Here is an 18,834-nt window from a genome sequence, read left to right as displayed (position 1 = left end):
CAAATAAGTTTTTCTTTTTTTACCTTTAAGAAGATATGAAACCTACGAAATCAAAGACGGTGATAAGCGGAACGGATTGGAACTTTTTTTAAAAAGTGACACTTTTAAGTCTTCTTTTTTACAGCTCTTCAAAGTCAATCATCAAATATCTTCATCAGTGACCACATCGATCAGTGATCAGTGAACTATAAAGTAAATCTTATTTTGATATTTAATTTTTATTAACATTTTTATTATGTCATTATGACGTAACTTTTAGTTGTGTCTCACTGAGTAAAATGGTTTTTGCAAGTTTACATCTTTTCAAATCGTTTTGATGAAAAACGAGTTGCCAAGAACTTTTTGCCACAAAGTCAAAAAGTCAAAAACAAAAATCAATTCTGAGGAAGAAAACCCCCTGTAAAGTGTTGCTCATAACTTATAAACTCATGACTCGTAAACTCATAACTTGTAAACTCATAACTAATTTCAAGCCAATTAATACTATATATATCGGAGTTTATTTTATCTTTACGTTGCACAAAAATTCATTTCATAAAAATTGGAAAATTTCCGCGAAAATTTTCCAGGAGGTCAAAACCATGAATGACCTTTTATCACAAGAATAATTCTGAGTATCTGATAGAACACAAATCTATACCAAAATGCTGGTAAAATTTTTAAAACCTTAAAATCATTTCAACAAACTTGGACAGTTTTAAGAAGTGGCGTCCATAATGTTTAATTTTTAAAAGAAAGCGATTCATTTATGACATAAAACATTTAAGCTGGAAAAACTGAAATGCATTTCTGACGTAAAGTTGGTGAAGCGTTTATAAACATCCATCAAGTTTAAGTGCGTCATGCACTATAATTTCTAATCTTGAAAGAAAAAGAAATATAAAAAAACATAGAGGCGATTTTGAAAACAAAAGAAATTCAAAGTTTTAAACGTCATAAAAATGATCGATTCTTCAATTTGAAATTTATTAAGTATTGATGCAAAGATATTGTCGAAAATTCTATATATCTAGAATTAGAGTATTCTATGGCTGAATATTTTTTGCTTGCTATAAAACTACCGCTTTAATTCAATTTTGCCACACTTAACGTTATTAAATAATTTATGATTAAACGACCGTTCGTCGAAAAACAAGATGTCGCGACTGTCGTTTTTCAATAAACACTATAATTGTTAAATCTTCGGAAGAGGCGGGATTAGTTGTAATGAAATATTGGACCCAATCAATTGTTTACAATCATCTTTCGAAATGATCTCAAATTTTATATTTAAGGTAGTATGCCGTATTAAAATAAAATATGAAATATTTATTTTTTAAAGCTGGGAATATAGGAACAACAGAATACAAACGTTTTATACCTTTTCTTTTAGCGTGGTTTTTATGCCAAAGGCGTTATATACCTTTTAAGGTTCACAAACAAACAACGCTTTAAAACAAAAGTGCAAATGAAACGGCAGTAAATTGATGCGTTTGTTTATCGATTACCGGTAAACTTAATAGAATTTGAAAAACTTAAAATTAGGTTTAAACAAACAAAGAAGTTATGAGCACCCTATAAATATACATTCTGCTGTTAGTTTTTTTTTTGTTATTCGACTTTAACTCAAATCTATTTTAACATAAATCTACTTGTGCTTCTATGTTTTTTCTAATTTTCAGTTCAGCACTTTTACCAATACGGGTCAACGGTTGTTTTTTATAAAGACTGACCTTACCAATTCATATGGCTGATTCTTTATATATACCTGAAGGAGGATGCATTTGTATACACTCATCCCAAATTAAATTCCTCTTTAAGATTAAGCGCGGTATGAAATTATTTATCTTTAAATACCCTACGTTTTTTTACGAAATAATGCCTGATACTTGTAATCTATTGTTCTTCTCTAAAACACATAAGCTGAAAATAAAATACTTTAAAAAATCCCAAAAGGAAACACCTTATCACTTGAAAAAACTTATTTCAAGGAAGTATGCATCTTCTTGAATGGGGATCAGTTTAATAGCCCATTGATATTAAAACATTTTAATGTGCATTACATCACAATGAGTTCCCTGTTAGTTGATTGCCATATTTCAATTTACTTTTTTATGTAGTGGTTCTGTTGGCCATAGTTATCACTCTTATGGTATAATCTGTTACTGGTTAAAATGTATATAGATAATATACCAATATAAAAAGTTTCTTATACATATACCATTTTTATAAATTATAATTTTTACAATGTTTATCATAGAGTTAATATTTTTAGACATTGAACTGTAAAACAGTAGAGCAAACTTATGCAGTGGTTGTATAGTAAAAATTAATATTGAGTAAAAGATATCAATAGGCTAAATATATATTTATATAAAGTAGTAAGAGAACTCAACCAGTTTTGGTATTATCTTAAATAAGTACATAATCTCTATTTTCTAAATAATAATAAGTAATAAGTAAAATAATAATAAGTAAAAAGTAATATTTCTATAAATTCTACAAAATCTATGTTTCTTTTTAGAAAGCACCTTTACTTAATCAAATCAGCATCACAAAGAAAAATGATTTTGATTGGTTTGTTAAATAGAGAATTTTTGAATTACTAAAGTTAAAAGTATACTCTACATACCATAAACATAAGAACAACCATAAAAAATGTCTGAGAACCCTGTTGACAATCTTATACAGTCAAATATCATTAATAATGAAAATGTCATCAAAGAACAACTTCCTGATTTCACTAACAGTGATGCCACATCCATTGAAGAGCTATCTCATGATACAGTAGATGGTCTTGTAAGCGATTTAGGTAAATTTTACTTTTTTTTTTTTTTTTTTTGCAAGTGTTCATTATTAATTAATAATCATTGTTAATGATTAAAACTAGTTCATTTAGAAATTGTACAATAGATAACAAATACATTATTTTATTTTCCTTTTTTGGTTGCTTTAGTGCTTATATGTTAATAGTCTTGTTTAGAATTTCTAAACTAGTAAGGTATTTGTTTTGATGATGATGTGATGTGATGACAATGATGACAATGATGATGATGGTATGATGATGATGACGATGATGACAATGGTGATGATGATGATGATGATGATGATGATGATGATGATGATGATGATGATGATGATGATGATGATGATGATGATGATGATGATGATGATGATGATGATGTTTATGGTGGTGATGATAACAATAATGTTAATAATGATGATGATGACAATAATAATGATGATGAGGATGAAGATGAGGATGATGATGATGCTGATGATGATAATAATGCTGCTGCTGCGGATGATGATGATGAAGGCCATGAAGATAATAAGGATGATGTTAATGGTGGTGATGATGGCAATTATGTTGATAATGGTAATGGTGATGATAACAACAATAATGATGATTGATGATGATGGTGATGATGATGATGATGATGATGATGATGATGATGATGATGATGATGATGATGATGATGATGATGATGATGATGATGATGATGATGATGATGATGATGATGATGATGATGATGATGATGATGATGATGATGATGACAACAAGAAGATTATAACATTATAAGAGATTATAGAGTTTTTCTAATACTATTGAAAATATAACAGTTTTTATGTTGTCAAAAAAATAGGTAGCTCCTAAGAAGAAGCTGCTAATAATCCTAAATGATAAAAAATAATAACTTTTCAACTTTATTGAACAGAGATAGTAAAACAATTTTTTCCCATGTTGCTGTCTACCAAAGTTATCAAAGTGTGTGTTCAGTCTACCTAATATTGTTCCAAAGCCCTAAATATGAAATAGTATTTGAAATACTATTGGAGTTTTATTATTATTATAACCTTTTACATATTTAGTTAATTAGCATTGAACTTTCTAAACTTCAAATTCTTTCCCTAAAAATATTATGTATTCAATATATAATATGATAGATAATATAATTACATGATATGATATGTAGATTATCTGTCTGTAAATTACTTATGAACAATTTGTCTGATTCAAACTATTTGGCTTGTGTGCTCATAAAAGCAATATTCAAGAATGCTAAAGTTCAAGATTACAGAGTTCTTAAATTATGTGTAGAAACAAAAAACCCTTTGCATATCAGGAAAGAAAGAAAAGGGTTAAAACTGTAACCTTAAACTTATCATTTTGCTTCTATTAATGTTGTATGTAATGTGTATGTAATGTTGTAATGCTTACTTCATTGTCATGACTAAATCTTAATAGACTAATGTGCAATAAATAGTTTATATCTATTTACTTTTTTATAAAAAAAAAAGAAAAGATTTTCATACATTTAAGAATGATTTGGTATTACTTTTACTATTTCAATAAAAATGTTTTAAAAAAATTTTAATGCTTGATAATTTTTAAATAAACAGTTCTTACTAAGAAATCAAAACTTATATAATTTTTTGCTTTAATATGCTACTCATTTATGGAATTAGCATGTTAAAATTTTTAAATATTTATACAAAGTTTTTACCAACCTTTGATTATATTTCTTAAGAAAACTTCAATGTGCATTAGTTTTACTAATTGCTATTCCATTTTTCTCAGCAATTTTTGAAAGTTAAAAAAATCAAAACTGCCACATTATGTGCACAGTATAATTACTTTTTTTTATTGTAGTGATTACAAGGAACTCATTTAATTTTTTTCTAGCCAATCAAAACAATCATTTTTGTTAGAAAGAAGGTCAATTACCATTTTTCTAACTTGTGGATTAATTTGTGGTATTAATGAAAAAAATATTATCTGCAAGTTTTTTCAACATGCTTTTTGGTATTGAGATGTTCTGTAATAGCCTTCTCTTTTTTTTCCTACTTTTTCAGGCTTGATGTGTGAAATAAAGATTTTAGAAATTGCTAGTGTTTTGCAACAGAAAGTGATTTATTTGTCAGGTTTGTGAAATTCAGAAGCTGATTAATAAAATACAAAATAAAAAGTGTTCAAGTAAATATTGTATTTTATGTTAATATTACATTTGTAATTAATGTAATAAATAATAGTTTTTTGTTGTTTCATTCTAAGGAGGTAAAGATAAAGAAGGACACCCTTTGATTCTATGTACCACATCTCCTATTGTAGCCTCAGTTTCAAATGAAACCTTTAACAAAGCTGTGGTTTATTTACAAAAAACTGCAAGGTAGGTGTCTTAATTATTGCAAACAAATTTCAAAAAACTCACAGTTATTTTGATACTTCTGTGTTTGACTAAGCTCAGAAATTTGTCAGTTTCAACCTTAAGAGTCACTGTATTGAGAATGGTCTGAAGTGATACTTATTTACTGAAGTGATAGAAATTTATGAAATGATTTGTGTTAAAGATTCAGTATTAAAGATTCTGGTTTTTAATTTTACATCAACTTTTTGTTCCTCACCAAAAACATCCCAAAGTAACAAATTTTTTGTTTTTTTAAAATTTTTTATAGCGTGTTATGGGAAAATGAGAAATTTGTTGTTGTTGTTGACAGTCAAAATGATAAATGGAGTAATGTGAAGGTGCTGATAAAATTACTAGAGGTACATATGTTTAGTAATAACAATATATTTAGTAATAATAAACAGCTGGAACTCTGACTTGATGTTATTTATTTAATAAGTTTTTGTAGGTACATTTCTACCAGTGTTTAAGCGGTTTAGAAGGGACCAAAAGAGCAACCTAAACTTATATGCTCTTAAAGTAAAGATTTTTTAAAATTGAAACTTAGTCTTTACATTAAGTTTATCTTTACATTTAGGTTAAACCAATAGTTACAATAAAGTTTTTTTTTATTTTTAGGCTTTTGAAGTTCGTTTTATTCACTACATCCTGCTGATAAAACCGCAAGGTTTTGTTCAGCGTCATTTCAGTATTAAGGATACAAAACAACTTCAGGAGTTTACAAAGCACTCTGTGAGTCTTACTTGTTCATGTTTTTGTGTAGTTAAGTGAGTTTAAATTTTTTTTTGTTTTTTTTTTTTTAATTTTATTTTTATTTTTTATTTTAAGATTAATATTTATATATTTCCATTGATATTAATTGGGGTGAACAGATGGATGTGTAACTTAAAAAAACAACAGGTTTACAGTTACATACTTTGTAAAAATGCAATTTCTAAAGTTATCCTTAGTTATTCAAATTTTGCTTTTGTTACAGTAAGTACTAGGTTGCTTTCTGCTTCCATATGCAGCTCAAGTGGATTTTTAATACTTTTTTGATGGCTGAATTGTCAATTTTACTGCTCACAATAGGTGTTTTTAGCTTTAAAATAGAGAGAAGCTATCTGGCTTCTCTTTTAGTGTAGATTGGTATAACTAATTTATGATTATAAGCATCACCTAAAAGTTTAGCAAAATTATGAAAACATTTTCTTTTCAAGCTGAATATACATGTTGTTTAACAACTAATGAAGTTACATGTACTTTGAAATTTTTGAACCAGTTTCTTTTTAATCCAGGTTTTTTTTTTTTTTTGTTTAAAATAAAAAATCAAGTTATTCATTTCAACTGCAATTATTGTTTAAAAATATTAGTAAATAATGCTAACAATTCCATTCAAAGCATTTGTTGTTTTTCATTGATGGCATCAATATAAAACCCCATGTGTTAACAGTTGATAACCCCATGTGTTGATATGGAATATTTTATTTCTGAAAAGAGAGTTAAATATTTATATGGCCTAACACTAGGGAAGCTTCATTGCTGTTTGTTGCAACATAAATGGGTATTAATAAATTTGTAATAATGATAAATTTGTAATAACAATAAATTTATGACAAACATATATTTATAATAATTACTATGTAATATAATTTGTAATAGACTTTTATAATAATTACTATGTAATATAATTTGTAATAGACTTTTATAATAATTACTATATAATAATTTCTTTAATAGACTTTTTAAAAATATTTTGTTTAAGTCAATTCAGTGAATTCTTCTTCAACATTACATTCAGTAAATTCTTCAACATTACATTCAGTGAATTCTTCAACATTACATACACAAAGTTTTGGCCAAATAAAAGTTGTTTATAAGTCCTTTTAGAATTGAGCAATTTTATTTGGTTATATTGATACTGACTCATCGGTTAGTTCCTACTGGAAACTAATCTATATCTTTATGACTGTTAATTTAATAAAAAAATGGAATCTTAATACATTTTATAATTTGTTTGTTTTTAGATAGTTATTTTGGAAAATAAAGAAAAATTATATGAATATGTGGACCTTTCAGAGCTTCCAACTGATCTCGGAGGATTTCACAATTTTGTAATCAGTGAATGGATCGAGTACACAACTGTAATTCTCATTTGTGTTCTATTTTTATTAGTGAAAAAAATTCTTTATCTTTTTGAGGGTTTAACTAAAATGCAATAAGATTCTTTGTAACTTCACACACAGTAAATTCTTTATCTTTTTGAGGGTTTAACTAAAATACAATAAGATTCTTTGTAACTTCACACACAGTAAATCCAATTTGTAACTTCACACACAGTAAATCCAATTTGTAACTTCACACACAATAAATCCAATTTGTTATGAACTTTACCTGTGAGTGACCACAGCAAACTTATTTCTCCCACTTACTGCTGTTTTAGCTACTAAATAAAAACTTTGCTCAAATCTTGCAGATATTTTAATATAAATAATAAGTAGATTTTTTAATAATTATTTTTACTTTATTATTGTTACTTTATTTACTTTATTATTATAATCTTTTTTTTTTAAGGCAATTGAAAGATTTCAAAAGACTTGCATCAAGCTGGGTAACAGTGTAAAAGATGTTTTTAATTTGTTCAATCGCAAGAGACCTCTACCAAGTGTTGAGCAAGTTGATAGCTTACAGAAGCAGCAAGAGCAATTAATTGAGGATATCTCTGAGGATATAAGATGCACTGTGGAAATCTTTCATACTTTGGAACCAATAGTTAATAAACCTCTGAGTCATTTGTTAAGAGATCAAAGTTTATTAGAGAAATACAACTCAGCTCAGTTGCAAGTTTGCTTTGAGCGTCTTACGTTTCTTAGTCAACATTTACAAAACCTTTGGAAAAATCAAAAAAAGTACCTTGAACAGGCAAAAGAAGTTTGTGAATTTGAGCTTTCATTTAATGCAGTATGTGATTTCTTTACTTTATATTTATCTTTTTTAGTTGATTTTTTTTTTAAAATTAGGTTTAGCCTAATGGACAAGGCCATAGATTTCTAATTCTTATGTCTTAGGTGCACAAACCTCTCAAAAGAGTTAAGTCTGATTTTAAGTAAGGGTCTGCGTATCGTTTCATTTCTGTATTGTTATCATTCTGATATGATAGTGGAAAAAAAGTGTCATCGGATTGATGAGAATTCCGTTGAGGTTTAAACCAACTACATTACCGAATAAAATAATTTTACCAATATTTTGTTGTAACTATTCCGGTGACACTTTTTTTTTCCACTATCATATCGGCATGATAACAATACGGAAATGAAACGATATGCAGACCCTTAATTTTAAGTTTCCATTTTTAAATGGAAGAGAATTTAAAATTTTGAACTAAATGCAGGACTTTTTGTATTGAGTTTTGTTTTAAATAAAAAACTTTTAATTTAAGTAATATTTTAAAATTACATGTTGAAATTATTAAATTAAAATAATGAGTTAAAATTAAATTGTTACATCGTAAAGCACTTTCAAACCTTTTAAAGACTGTCCAAAATAATAATAACCCATGGGGTATTTGAAATATTTCAAGAACCACTTAATTGATTTTGTTAATTTTTTTTATTGTTTTAAAGCAAATTTATTTCCCTTTCAAACAGTATTTAAAAAAAGTTGATTGTAAACAAAGAAAATGTATTTGCATGCAGAAGTGAGAAAGTTTATTTTAGATGAGTGGGTTAAAAATCATGTTCCAAAAGAGTATAAAGTCCCAAGGAAAGCAGTTTCTTTCCCATTCATAACCTTCACTCCACATATCATCAAATTGTCAAGTTTGAAACTTGATCAAAAAGTGATCAAAAAGATTGATACATATCAAGAGTACTCTGTTTGGCTTATAAAAATAAACTGGTATTCCCAAGTTGACAATCTGAGAAATAGCTACAAGATGGCTACAGGAAGCAGAAGTTCAATGGAAGATCTCATCAACAATTCAGCAAGGACCAAAAATGCAGTCAAAAGCTGCAATCAAAAAGCTTCAAGGAAATCAAAAGTGCATTATAATGAGTGATGAAACTCAACTCTATTTTCCCAGGCCCCAATAATTTTATACCAAAGAGAATGAAGCCTTAGATTTTGCTAAAACCAATTAAAACCAAGAAATTTAGAAAGAAAATAATGGTTTTGCAAGCTCTTTGTGTGATTTAAAAACTCAGCTATTTTTAAATTGAAAAAATATCATCTCAAAATCAGCTCAAAGATGATGCTTTTTAAAAGCTTTATTGTATATTTTAGATAAACTTCCTTTAAAGCAAGTTGATTAATTGGTTTTTGAAATATTTCAAAAACCTTATAGGTTTTATAGGTCATTATTAATCTTAAAAATTTGTGGACAAACTTTAAAGACCTTGATTGCAGTATTTATGTTAGAAAACTTGCACTTACTTTCATTTTACTAATTCTACCAATAATCCTAAAAGTCACATGAACATTAATTCTTTCTTTAAATTTTTAAAATACACTAAACAAAAAATAGTAAAATGCTCAAAAAAAATTATAAGAATTATATATATTTAAATAAATAAATAAATGTAAATTATTTCAGATTGCAAAAAGGTTGATGCAAATTACTAGTATCTTAGAATCACGCACAGATATTGGTGACTCGCTAAGTAGTGCCAAAGATCTCTTAGAAGAGTTAGATGACTTCGAACTGAAACGCAAAGTATGTTTTTTTTATATGATAAAGAAGGATTATTTCAGCATTTTAAATTTCCTTTTTAATTTATTAAAATATAAAAAGAAACTTACATGAAGTTATTTAAAGTGTAAGTAGAAAGAATGAGTTTGCCTTTGTTTTTCAACTTAAACAATTTTCTTCTTTAAGGAACCTTACGAACAAATGATGAAGCTTAAAGATAAAGGGGTTGCCATGCTTATTGTTTTTCTTCCATTTGCTCATGAATCAGTTAAATACTGTAACAATGAAATACGAAATCTGTGCAATGACTTTGAATCAAAGTTAGAGTCTCGGAGGAGTTTGCTTCAAATCTCTTTAGATGTCTTCATGTGTTTGGAAAAGGTAAATCAGAGCCTATAAAAGTAATTTTTTGCCTTTTGTTCTCAGCTGCAAGAGTTTAATCTTTACTTGATCCAGAGCTTGAATATTGTTTTTTATTTTTTTCAATAAATGAGAATAACGACTAAAAAAAGAATTTGTATAGACCACCTTAGTTAAAAAAGATAAAATAAAACTAAACTGCATGAATTAAATCAAAAAGGAAGTTCAAATTCTTTTAAACCAATAATTATTGATATTGTATAAAATGTATAGTAACAATAGAAGCCAGATAAATAAAATAAAAAAGGGAAAGAATAATCATAAATCAGCATTATCTTACTGCTGGAAAATAATTTTTTATAAATAATATCAAATAAATACTTTTAGTAATACATTAAAAGAAATTTTTGAAAATTTTTCAGCTTCATAATTGGTGCCAAGCAGGTGTTGACTTGCTTGCAGCACAACCCATGGAGTGTTTTAACAATGAAGATGTTGCTTCGAAATGTTTTAATGAAGTTGAATTATTTATGAAAGATGGACAAGGAATTAACATGAAGAAGATGAATCAAATCAATACCCTGTGTGCTAAGCTACAAAACAAAATCTTGGATGAAAAAGTTGAACAAGCTTTGAAACGCATGGCAGAAGTAAAGCTAATGCTAGAGCGAAGAGAAGCTAGGTACAGTTTACATACTCTAATTTGAGTTCAGTCAAATTGCATTGTGTTTGTGTAAAGAATTTAGTTTCAAAAAATTGTTTTTTTTTTTTTAGCTTGAAGAAAGTTGTGAATAAGCCTGCTCGTCCAGTGCAACCAGTTAAAGCATTAGTAGTTGAAACAGCTTCTGCACCAGCTGTTGTTGCTAAGTTAAAAGAAAAGGAATTGCTTGACTTAAAATTAACTGATGCTGATTCAAACCCAAAAACAATAAAATCCCCTACTGTTCAGAACTCCCCTTTGGTTAATAAAAATGAAATCAAGGTGGTTGTGACAGATGATATTGAGAAATACAAAAGAAATCAGAATTTTAGGAAGTCGCTACGTAGTTCAATAAAACGACCTGTTTCTTCACCACTGGAGGTAAATGTTTATCTGTATTTTTTTTTTGTATTTAAGTATGCATTATTATTTTCTGAGTTTTATTATCTATTAGCTGGAAAGGGCAGAGTCTGAAGAAGATCCTGAAAACCGCAAAAAAATTCGTCATGTAACAACCGAACTTGTTAATACGGAAATTGATTATGTTAATGATCTAGCCACTGTTATGCAGGTAAGTTATTGAATGAAAATTCCGTAACTCATTTTGCTAGATACAATTTGATAACTGAATGTTAGTATTTAACATAATAATAGTAAATATTATGTAATAAATATAATTAAATTTTTTTTTGGTTTGTCATAACATTTAAACTATGAAGAACTAAATTCCCCAGTTGAAGTTATATTTATTCTCATTAGTACTAATTATACTCACTAGTACTAATTATTCTCATTAATCCATGGAAGTAGTGTTAGGAACTTTTTTTTAAATTGTGTTTTTATTTACTTGATCATTTATTATACTATTTATTTGGTTGCTCTCTACTTGTGAGATTCAATTTTGCATCCTCTCTATGATGTTACATTATTTCCTACTTGATGTTAATTTTTTTTCTATTTTAAGTTCAATTATTTTCTATTTGTCATTTAATTACATGATCGTTTTATTAGCTCAGTGTTTTGTCTTGCATAATGTTTATCTTTAATTGTTAATTAAATTAATTAATTATATAAGAATTGAAATTTTTTTAGAGCTATTTTAAGTGGTTTGATGACCCTAAATATGATATTCCTGCTCATATTCGATCACAAAAGCACATTGTATTTGGAAATATAGAAGAGATTTACAACTTCCATAGCAAGTAAATGTTCTATAAATAGTATTTTTTTTAAATTTTTTATTTAAATAAATTACACATAATTTAAATGATTAAAATAAAATTTAGAAAAATTATAATTTTACCATTTTTGCAATTGTCCTGTGAGTTTTCTGTGAAGTCCTTGAAAACCATAATAGTTTTTCAGCTTCTAGAATTTGATTTGTTTTGATGATACAGCTTTTGTTTTGATGTATGACTTGGATGAATTTTTTGATTATCATCACAAATCAGTTGTGTATTGGGGTATATTTTTATAAAATGAAGAATATGATGAACACTTTGCTCTACTAAAAGATTTTTACATATTTTCTGAATCTTAAAAATTATTTTTGATGAGCCTATCAAATTGATTATAAATGTGACTCCAAATTGAACTTGGTGATGTTCAAGTAAAGTCACTCAATTAAAGTTCAAGTAAACTCACTCAATTAAAGTTCACTTTAAGTAAGGTGAAGTTTACTTCAAGTGAGGTGAAGTTCACTTAAAGTAAACTACTCACTAAAAGCTTAATTAGGAGCATTTGTAAGTTGAAATAAAAAACATTTTGAAGTTACAAAAAAAAAAAAAAAAAGAATTTTTACATATTTACAAATTTTGTTATGAAATTCACAGAATACTAAATTGTATTTTTATTATAGGATATTCTTGCAAGATTTAGTTAAATGTAGAAATACTCCTTATTTGGCAGGACAAGTATTTTTAAATAAGGTTTGCAAATATTTTTGAATTTGATTTTTTTAAGTGGACACAAAATTGCATTAGCACAAAGTATCCTTACCCTTCGATTGATATTTTATCCTTCAAAATCTATTTCTTCAAATGATGTCATATAAAGTAAATATTCATTTTGTTAGATATAACCATGTTCAATGAGGATCAGTTTTTGTATTTTTATCAACCTTAAAAATCAATAAAAAATAGTTTTACTTAAGCTATGTAAAATGTTTGTTTGCTCTAGACTTTTCAAGAATCCCTTAAAAATATGTGCTGTATTTTATATCAATTTCTTCATTCAATCTAATCTCTCAGAAAGAAGAGTTTCAACTGTACGCAACATATTGTAAGAACAAACCAAACTCAGAAGAACTCAGAAAGGAATTGCATCAAACAACTTTTTTAAGTGTAAGTGTATTTTCCACTTCAGTTGCTTAAAAATATTTTTATATTTTATACATACATACATACATACATACATACATACATACATACATACATACATACATACATACATACATACATACATACATACATACATACATACATACATACATACATACATACATACATACATACATACGTACAGGTAGATTATATATCTGTGTATTTTTTAGTTGATTTTTATATATTTACATTTTTTAGTAATTTTTATATAATTCACCTAACATAGTTTATCTTTCTATATTTCCTAAAAATGTTTTCTGCTCTTTATGCTTGAAAAAGCACTTACTTCTCTGATAGAATAGAATCTGCTGCAGAAGAAACTTTCCTCTTTTGATGTTGTACCTTCATCAAAACTTAAAAAAAGTCTTTAACAGAGATGAAAGTGATATTTTTAAAATTTCTAATTACCTTTTTCAAAGGAATGTCAAAAGGAGCTTGGACACCAATTAAATCTTGATTCATATTTGTTAAAGCCAGTGCAACGGGTAACCAAGTATCGGCTGCTTCTTACAGAAATGTTGAAGTATGTCAGTAAAAATCATTTAGCACATGCAGATATTATGGTATGTTTTTCATTAAGCTTGGAAAGCAACTTTGAAAACTGCTATTATTTATTTATATTATTATATATTTATATTATTATTTTAGTAAAGTTTTTTTAGTTTATTTCAGATAAAGGAAAATTAAGTAACAAGTTATTTTAAATGTGTTCATTGAATTTCTGACAATAGTATGTCATTACAAATAAATACTTAAATACATAATTAATATGTCAATTATATTAACTTGTTTATTCTGTTAATATGCAAATTTTATTTATATGTAAATATTTTCTTACTATGTAAAAATATAGTAATTTAGTTGATTTCATTCTTTTTTTTTAAACATTTACAATCAATTTAACTCAAGCAAAGTTAACCTGCAGAAACCTGCACGTACTCGAGTTAATTGAAGCGTTGATACTTCTTTTTGTTACGATAATAAATCATTTTTCAATCACATTTTTTATTTCTTTGTTTTTATTGTAAATATTAGGCAAAAATACTAGATTGACATTCATTAAAATATTTTTTTTGGACCTTTTTCTTTTTTTAAAAAAAATTTATCATAAAATCAATAAATCACTAAAGACATTTAAATGTGGTTAAATTTGTTTTTTAAAAACTTGTTATTATTTTTTAGACCATTATTCTTTTATTAGACTATGTAACAAAGTAAATAATATAAAAATATTTAATAAAAACAGAATATACATAAACGGAATATAAAAAGCTAAAAATTAAAATTGACTTTAAAAAGTGTGAAAAGATCAGGAAATAGCATAGGACAAGGAGAATAATTAATATACACACAAACACACGTTATATACAAAATAATTATAAAAGCATTAACGCCAAGCTTTTTAAAATTAGAGCATTTTATTGTTCTATAATATATATTAGACTAATATTCTATTAGATTTCTATCTTAAAAAAGAATATACATAAATGGAATATATTTCTTAAATAACTTAAAAAATGTTTTTAATTTTTCTTTATATTTATTTTTAGTTTTATATTAAGGTTGGTTAATTTTCTTCTTTTATTTCACAAAATGAAAACTTTAGGAAGCCTTACAAACTATGAAAATTGTTTTACGTCATGTGAATGATGTTATGCACTCATCTGGATTAGTTGGTTTTGCGGTAATATTATTGCATAAATTATCATTAATTAAACTAATTTTTTTGCATAATATTATAATTAAAGTTACAGGTTATTCATTGCATGTTTATCATGGCAGATATAGTTTGATTTTCCATACAATTTAAAACATTTGAGTTTTTTTAAAAATACTTCTTTAGGGAAATCTAGATGCTCAAGGGAAGCTTCTGCTTCAAGATTCTTTTCTTGTTTGGGAAAGTAAAAAAAATACCATACGTCAGTTTAAGTTAATTGGTGGTAAACAACGCCAGATTTTTGTATTTGAAAAGTGCTTAATATTTTCGAAAAGAGAGTATGACAATGACAAAGCTTTGGGTACATATCAGTGTAAACTCTTTTTAAAGGTTCGTAAAAATTCAAAAGAAAATGTTCAAATTATAAACTTTTTATAAACTCACTCATATTTAAAATATTTAATTATAATTAATATTTTAATAATTTACTCATAATTAAAATAGAAAATTTTGTTGCTATTTTAATTATTATGAGTATATTTTTTAGGTTTTTTAAAATTTTTAGTTTATAAATTTTTCAGACTTCAGAAATTGGAGTTACAGAGACAGTTAAAGGGCATGATTGCAAATTAGAAATTTGGGTTCAAAGAAGAAATGAAGTTTATACATTGCAGGTGTGTTATCTAGAAATTAAATAAATAAAGGGATAATATAATTTCAGATTTTATATTCTGCCATATGTACTTTCTGACGAACTTTTATTTTTAAAATAATTTTTTTGTCTACATTTAAATAAATAAATTTAGGCACCAAATCTAGAAGTAAAACAAGCATTGGTGACAGAGCTAAGAAAAATTCTTATGTCTCAGTTCACTGGTTTCAAAGGTTAATAATTTTTTCTATTAATAAGTTGGTACCAAGGTTGGCAATAAATATTTTCTTTAATGTAAATTTCAAACCTATTTTCTTTTTTTTTTTTTTACCCATAAGCAATTTAGTTCTCACCCATAGTCCAATAAACACGCAAACCCTTTGCTAAGACCCCCTAAAACAAAGCATGATAAACAAAGTAGAGGAATAATATATATTAGCCAGCAGTGCATTCTTTTCTGTATGTTTTTAGGTTCTAAGTTTTTAAGGTGCTGAAGGTAGTAAAATGTTTAAACGGTTTCTTGTTTAAAAATCTGAAAATGTTTTCCAATTTTTGAATTGTTTTAATATTTTCTAAGCATATTTCTTAAAACCTTTATATCTAAACCTCTATATCAAAGTAACCTCTATATCAAAGTAACCTCTATATCAAAGTAACCTCTATATCAAAGTAACCTCTATATCAAAGTAAGAAATCTGATATCTTAAAACCTTTTACTTTTTTTATAGAAACAATTTCTCGTAAAATTCCTTCTGAAGAAGGAACAAGTCCCGAAGACCTCAGAAGAAAACTTAATTTTCTAGGTTTCTTTAAACTTTTGTGCATCAGTTTGCGCATGAAGAGGCATTTTAGCTCTTTTGTTTTTTATCTTAGATTTAAACCTTAAAAATTGTTCTTTTCTATGAATCTCTCTTCTAGATTCCAGTAATAGAACCAACTCTCCAAGTCAAGATTTTCTTTCAAGTAACAAACATTTATCTGGTATGACATCAATGAAAAGGTTTGATAAGTTTCCTTTGCTTTGATAAAAAGTAGATTATTTTAAAGTGCTTTTTTGTTCAAAATATTTTCCTTCTTAAATTCTTCTGTCTAAAGAAAAACTTTAAAGATTTATGAATTTAGGTTTGTCATCGTAAAATCTCTTTACTTTTTATTTCTGTAATATTTTTCAGGGCTCAAATGAATCCAGTCAACTTCGTTTCTATGGATTCCTCTGGTGCCATCATAGATAATTCAAGCGAAGAGTCTAACTCAGATTGGTCCGAAAATGAGTTTGAGGCTGCTGATACTGAGAGTCTACCTGCGGAAACCAATTTAATCGATGATAGCGCTTCCAAAAAAACAGACAGCCAGGTTTTTTTTTAAAGACCTTTTTTTGTATCTATAAAAATTTTAGATTTTGCTTCAAGTTGTTTTCCTTCAAGTTTATTTGTTTTCTTTCTAAATCTCTTTTTTCAGGATCCAAACTTTATTGCATTAGCAGACTATGAGGCAGTCGAAGATTCAGAAATGTCTTTAAAAGGAGGAGAACAAATAGTTCTCATTAAAGAAGGAGAGGAAGGGTGGTGGTATTGCCGCAGTTTTTCTACTGGAAAAAAAGGTTGGACACCATCTGGATATTTGGAAAGATTAGATGCGCATAAAGGTAAAGATCTTTAAATATTGTTCTAAATGTTGTTCTAAATCGATCAGAATGTATTTGTAACTCTGGCTATGGTACCTTCCCGTTTTTTCAGTTCCTTTTTGTGGTATTTTCTTGTGGTATTTTAAATTTCAGCTCGAGAGAACGATTCTTCGCTTGAAGTAAAGGTGGAACCGGTCAAACCAACGTCGCCTAGTCCACGAAAATGGATTGAAACCGTCGTTTAGTATTTTTTTTTTTTTTATTTAATAAATTTTTCTAAGTATTTTGTTTTTTTGTTTTCTATCGATTGTGTATTTTTATTTCAAATTATTTTTCTAAAAAATATCCTGGACTCAGCTGTAACACGTTGTTGTAAACAAGTGCTTTCCGTGTCGTCGTTTTGTCGCTGTTATACGTTTTTAAAAATTTTTCTCTTGAAAATTTTTCTTTATTCTTTGTCTTTTTCAGAATTAATTTTTCGCAAAATAATTTTATTGAAAGATGTATTTATTATTGTGTGATTTTTTTATCCTATATGTGTTTCCTAAATTTTCTACTGTTTAACTATAGCTAATTTTAACTATTACACAATATTTATTATGTTGATTATTTTTACTATCTTTATTATATTTATTTTCAGTTTTGTTGTTACAACTATTTTCTTGAAATATTTCTCCAAAATTTCTCTTGAAATATTCTCCAATTTTTTTTTAAAAAATTCTCAAAATTTTTGATTTTAGTAAATCTTGAAAATTTTTTAAAAAGGGCAGTTTTTTTGTCTGATATTTATTTTTAATTTTTTTGATTGGATCGCACATTATTATAGCAAAGGTGTAAATGGTTCATTAAGTGCGATGCTGAAGTATTTAATATATATAGAAAGTCGCTCTCAAATGAGCAGCTTGTTGTATATGATGGAAGGTTTTATTTGAAGTGATCGCGAATGTTTTTAAAACTAGATACGGTTTCTTTTTTTTTTTTTTTTGTTTTTTTTTTCTACTGAAGGATGCTCGACTCTTCAACAAGAAAATAATAAATTTCCTAAGCTGTTTTAAATTTTACATAAAATGATCGGCTACAGAGAAAAACCACTCTCGTTCAACAAAAAAGGATTTTTTAAGGTGATTTGTAAAATTTTCATTTTAAACAAATGCCTTCATTAGAACACGCTTTTTCCTCAAATTCGTCTATCAACTTATGGGGATATTAGCATTTTTTTGAGGCTAGAAAAAAAATTTAAATTTTATTTAAAGACTTAAAAGCTGCTAAAACATGAATTTGTTATTGCATTTTAAATACTGTTCAGTTTTTAATTCAAACAATTGTAACGCTATTTTTCCATCGAGTATAAAATCACTATCTTTAAAATTGCAGCCAAAAAAGGCACATGCCACTTTTCACTGAGTATAAACAAGTCACTTCATAAATGCTGAAATGTTGTTTTCTATTGGTTAAACACTAATGTAACACAATCGTCAAAGGTGAACAGCTCGAAGAATTAAAAGATTGTTCTATAAACAAGATAAGAAAACTTTATGATTTTAAATAACCCCATCCCGCAAATCTTTTCCTCCTACGCATTTCATGGAATCACATCACAACTGCTGGATGAATAATTTTGAAGTT

At 26.9% G+C, this 18,834-nt stretch overlaps 3 protein-coding genes across 8 annotated transcripts in view; 1 reads left to right on the top strand and 2 right to left on the bottom strand.

Moving 5' to 3' along the window:
• Nucleotides 1-18,834, bottom strand: part of LOC145199530 (uncharacterized) — a 300,653-nt gene that overhangs the window by 689 nt on the left and 281,130 nt on the right. Inside the window, exon 2 of one of the 2 annotated variants that reach the window (XR_016447906.1) lies at nucleotides 24-185. The exons of the other annotated variant lie outside the window; for it this stretch is intronic. The gene's annotated coding sequence lies outside the window, so the exon portion shown is untranslated. The remainder of the gene's footprint in view (nucleotides 1-23; nucleotides 186-18,834) is intronic. 2 annotated transcript variants of the gene reach the window in all.
• LOC149877590 (uncharacterized) overlaps nucleotides 1-18,834 on the bottom strand; it is a 375,375-nt gene that overhangs the window by 113,527 nt on the left and 243,014 nt on the right. The window lies entirely within an intron of this gene.
• On the top strand, nucleotides 36-17,854 carry LOC149877606 (guanine nucleotide exchange factor DBS-like). Of its 5 annotated transcripts, XM_090073789.1 has the most exons (27): nucleotides 1,464-1,574; nucleotides 1,662-1,810; nucleotides 2,504-2,791; nucleotides 4,837-4,905; nucleotides 5,036-5,150; nucleotides 5,437-5,527; nucleotides 5,787-5,900; nucleotides 7,175-7,291; nucleotides 7,722-8,108; nucleotides 9,739-9,858; nucleotides 10,021-10,215; nucleotides 10,617-10,876; nucleotides 10,969-11,275; nucleotides 11,349-11,465; nucleotides 11,987-12,096; nucleotides 12,753-12,822; nucleotides 13,144-13,236; nucleotides 13,695-13,838; nucleotides 14,882-14,959; nucleotides 15,119-15,322; nucleotides 15,514-15,606; nucleotides 15,739-15,817; nucleotides 16,313-16,387; nucleotides 16,503-16,584; nucleotides 16,757-16,937; nucleotides 17,043-17,229; nucleotides 17,362-17,853. In XM_090073789.1, the coding sequence occupies exons 3-27, from the start codon at nucleotides 2,638-2,640 to the stop codon at nucleotides 17,451-17,453; spliced, it is 3,534 nt and encodes a 1,177-aa protein (XP_089929915.1). In that variant the 5' UTR covers nucleotides 1,464-1,574; nucleotides 1,662-1,810; nucleotides 2,504-2,637; the 3' UTR covers nucleotides 17,454-17,853. The 5 variants fall into 5 exon arrangements, with proteins under 5 accessions (XP_089929914.1, XP_089929913.1, XP_089929917.1 ...); XM_090073788.1 differs by lacking the exons at nucleotides 1,464-1,574; nucleotides 1,662-1,810 and adding an exon at nucleotides 36-192; XM_090073787.1 differs by lacking the exons at nucleotides 1,464-1,574; nucleotides 1,662-1,810 and adding an exon at nucleotides 956-1,274.

This window comes from Hydra viridissima, unplaced genomic scaffold, assembly GCF_058129835.1.
Source record: "Hydra viridissima isolate aposymbiotic clone 2 unplaced genomic scaffold, HvirCarnegie_v1 scaffold_16, whole genome shotgun sequence".
Taxonomy (NCBI): Eukaryota; Metazoa; Cnidaria; class Hydrozoa; order Anthoathecata; family Hydridae; genus Hydra; species Hydra viridissima.
This window is presented reverse-complemented; position numbering and strand designations above follow the sequence as displayed.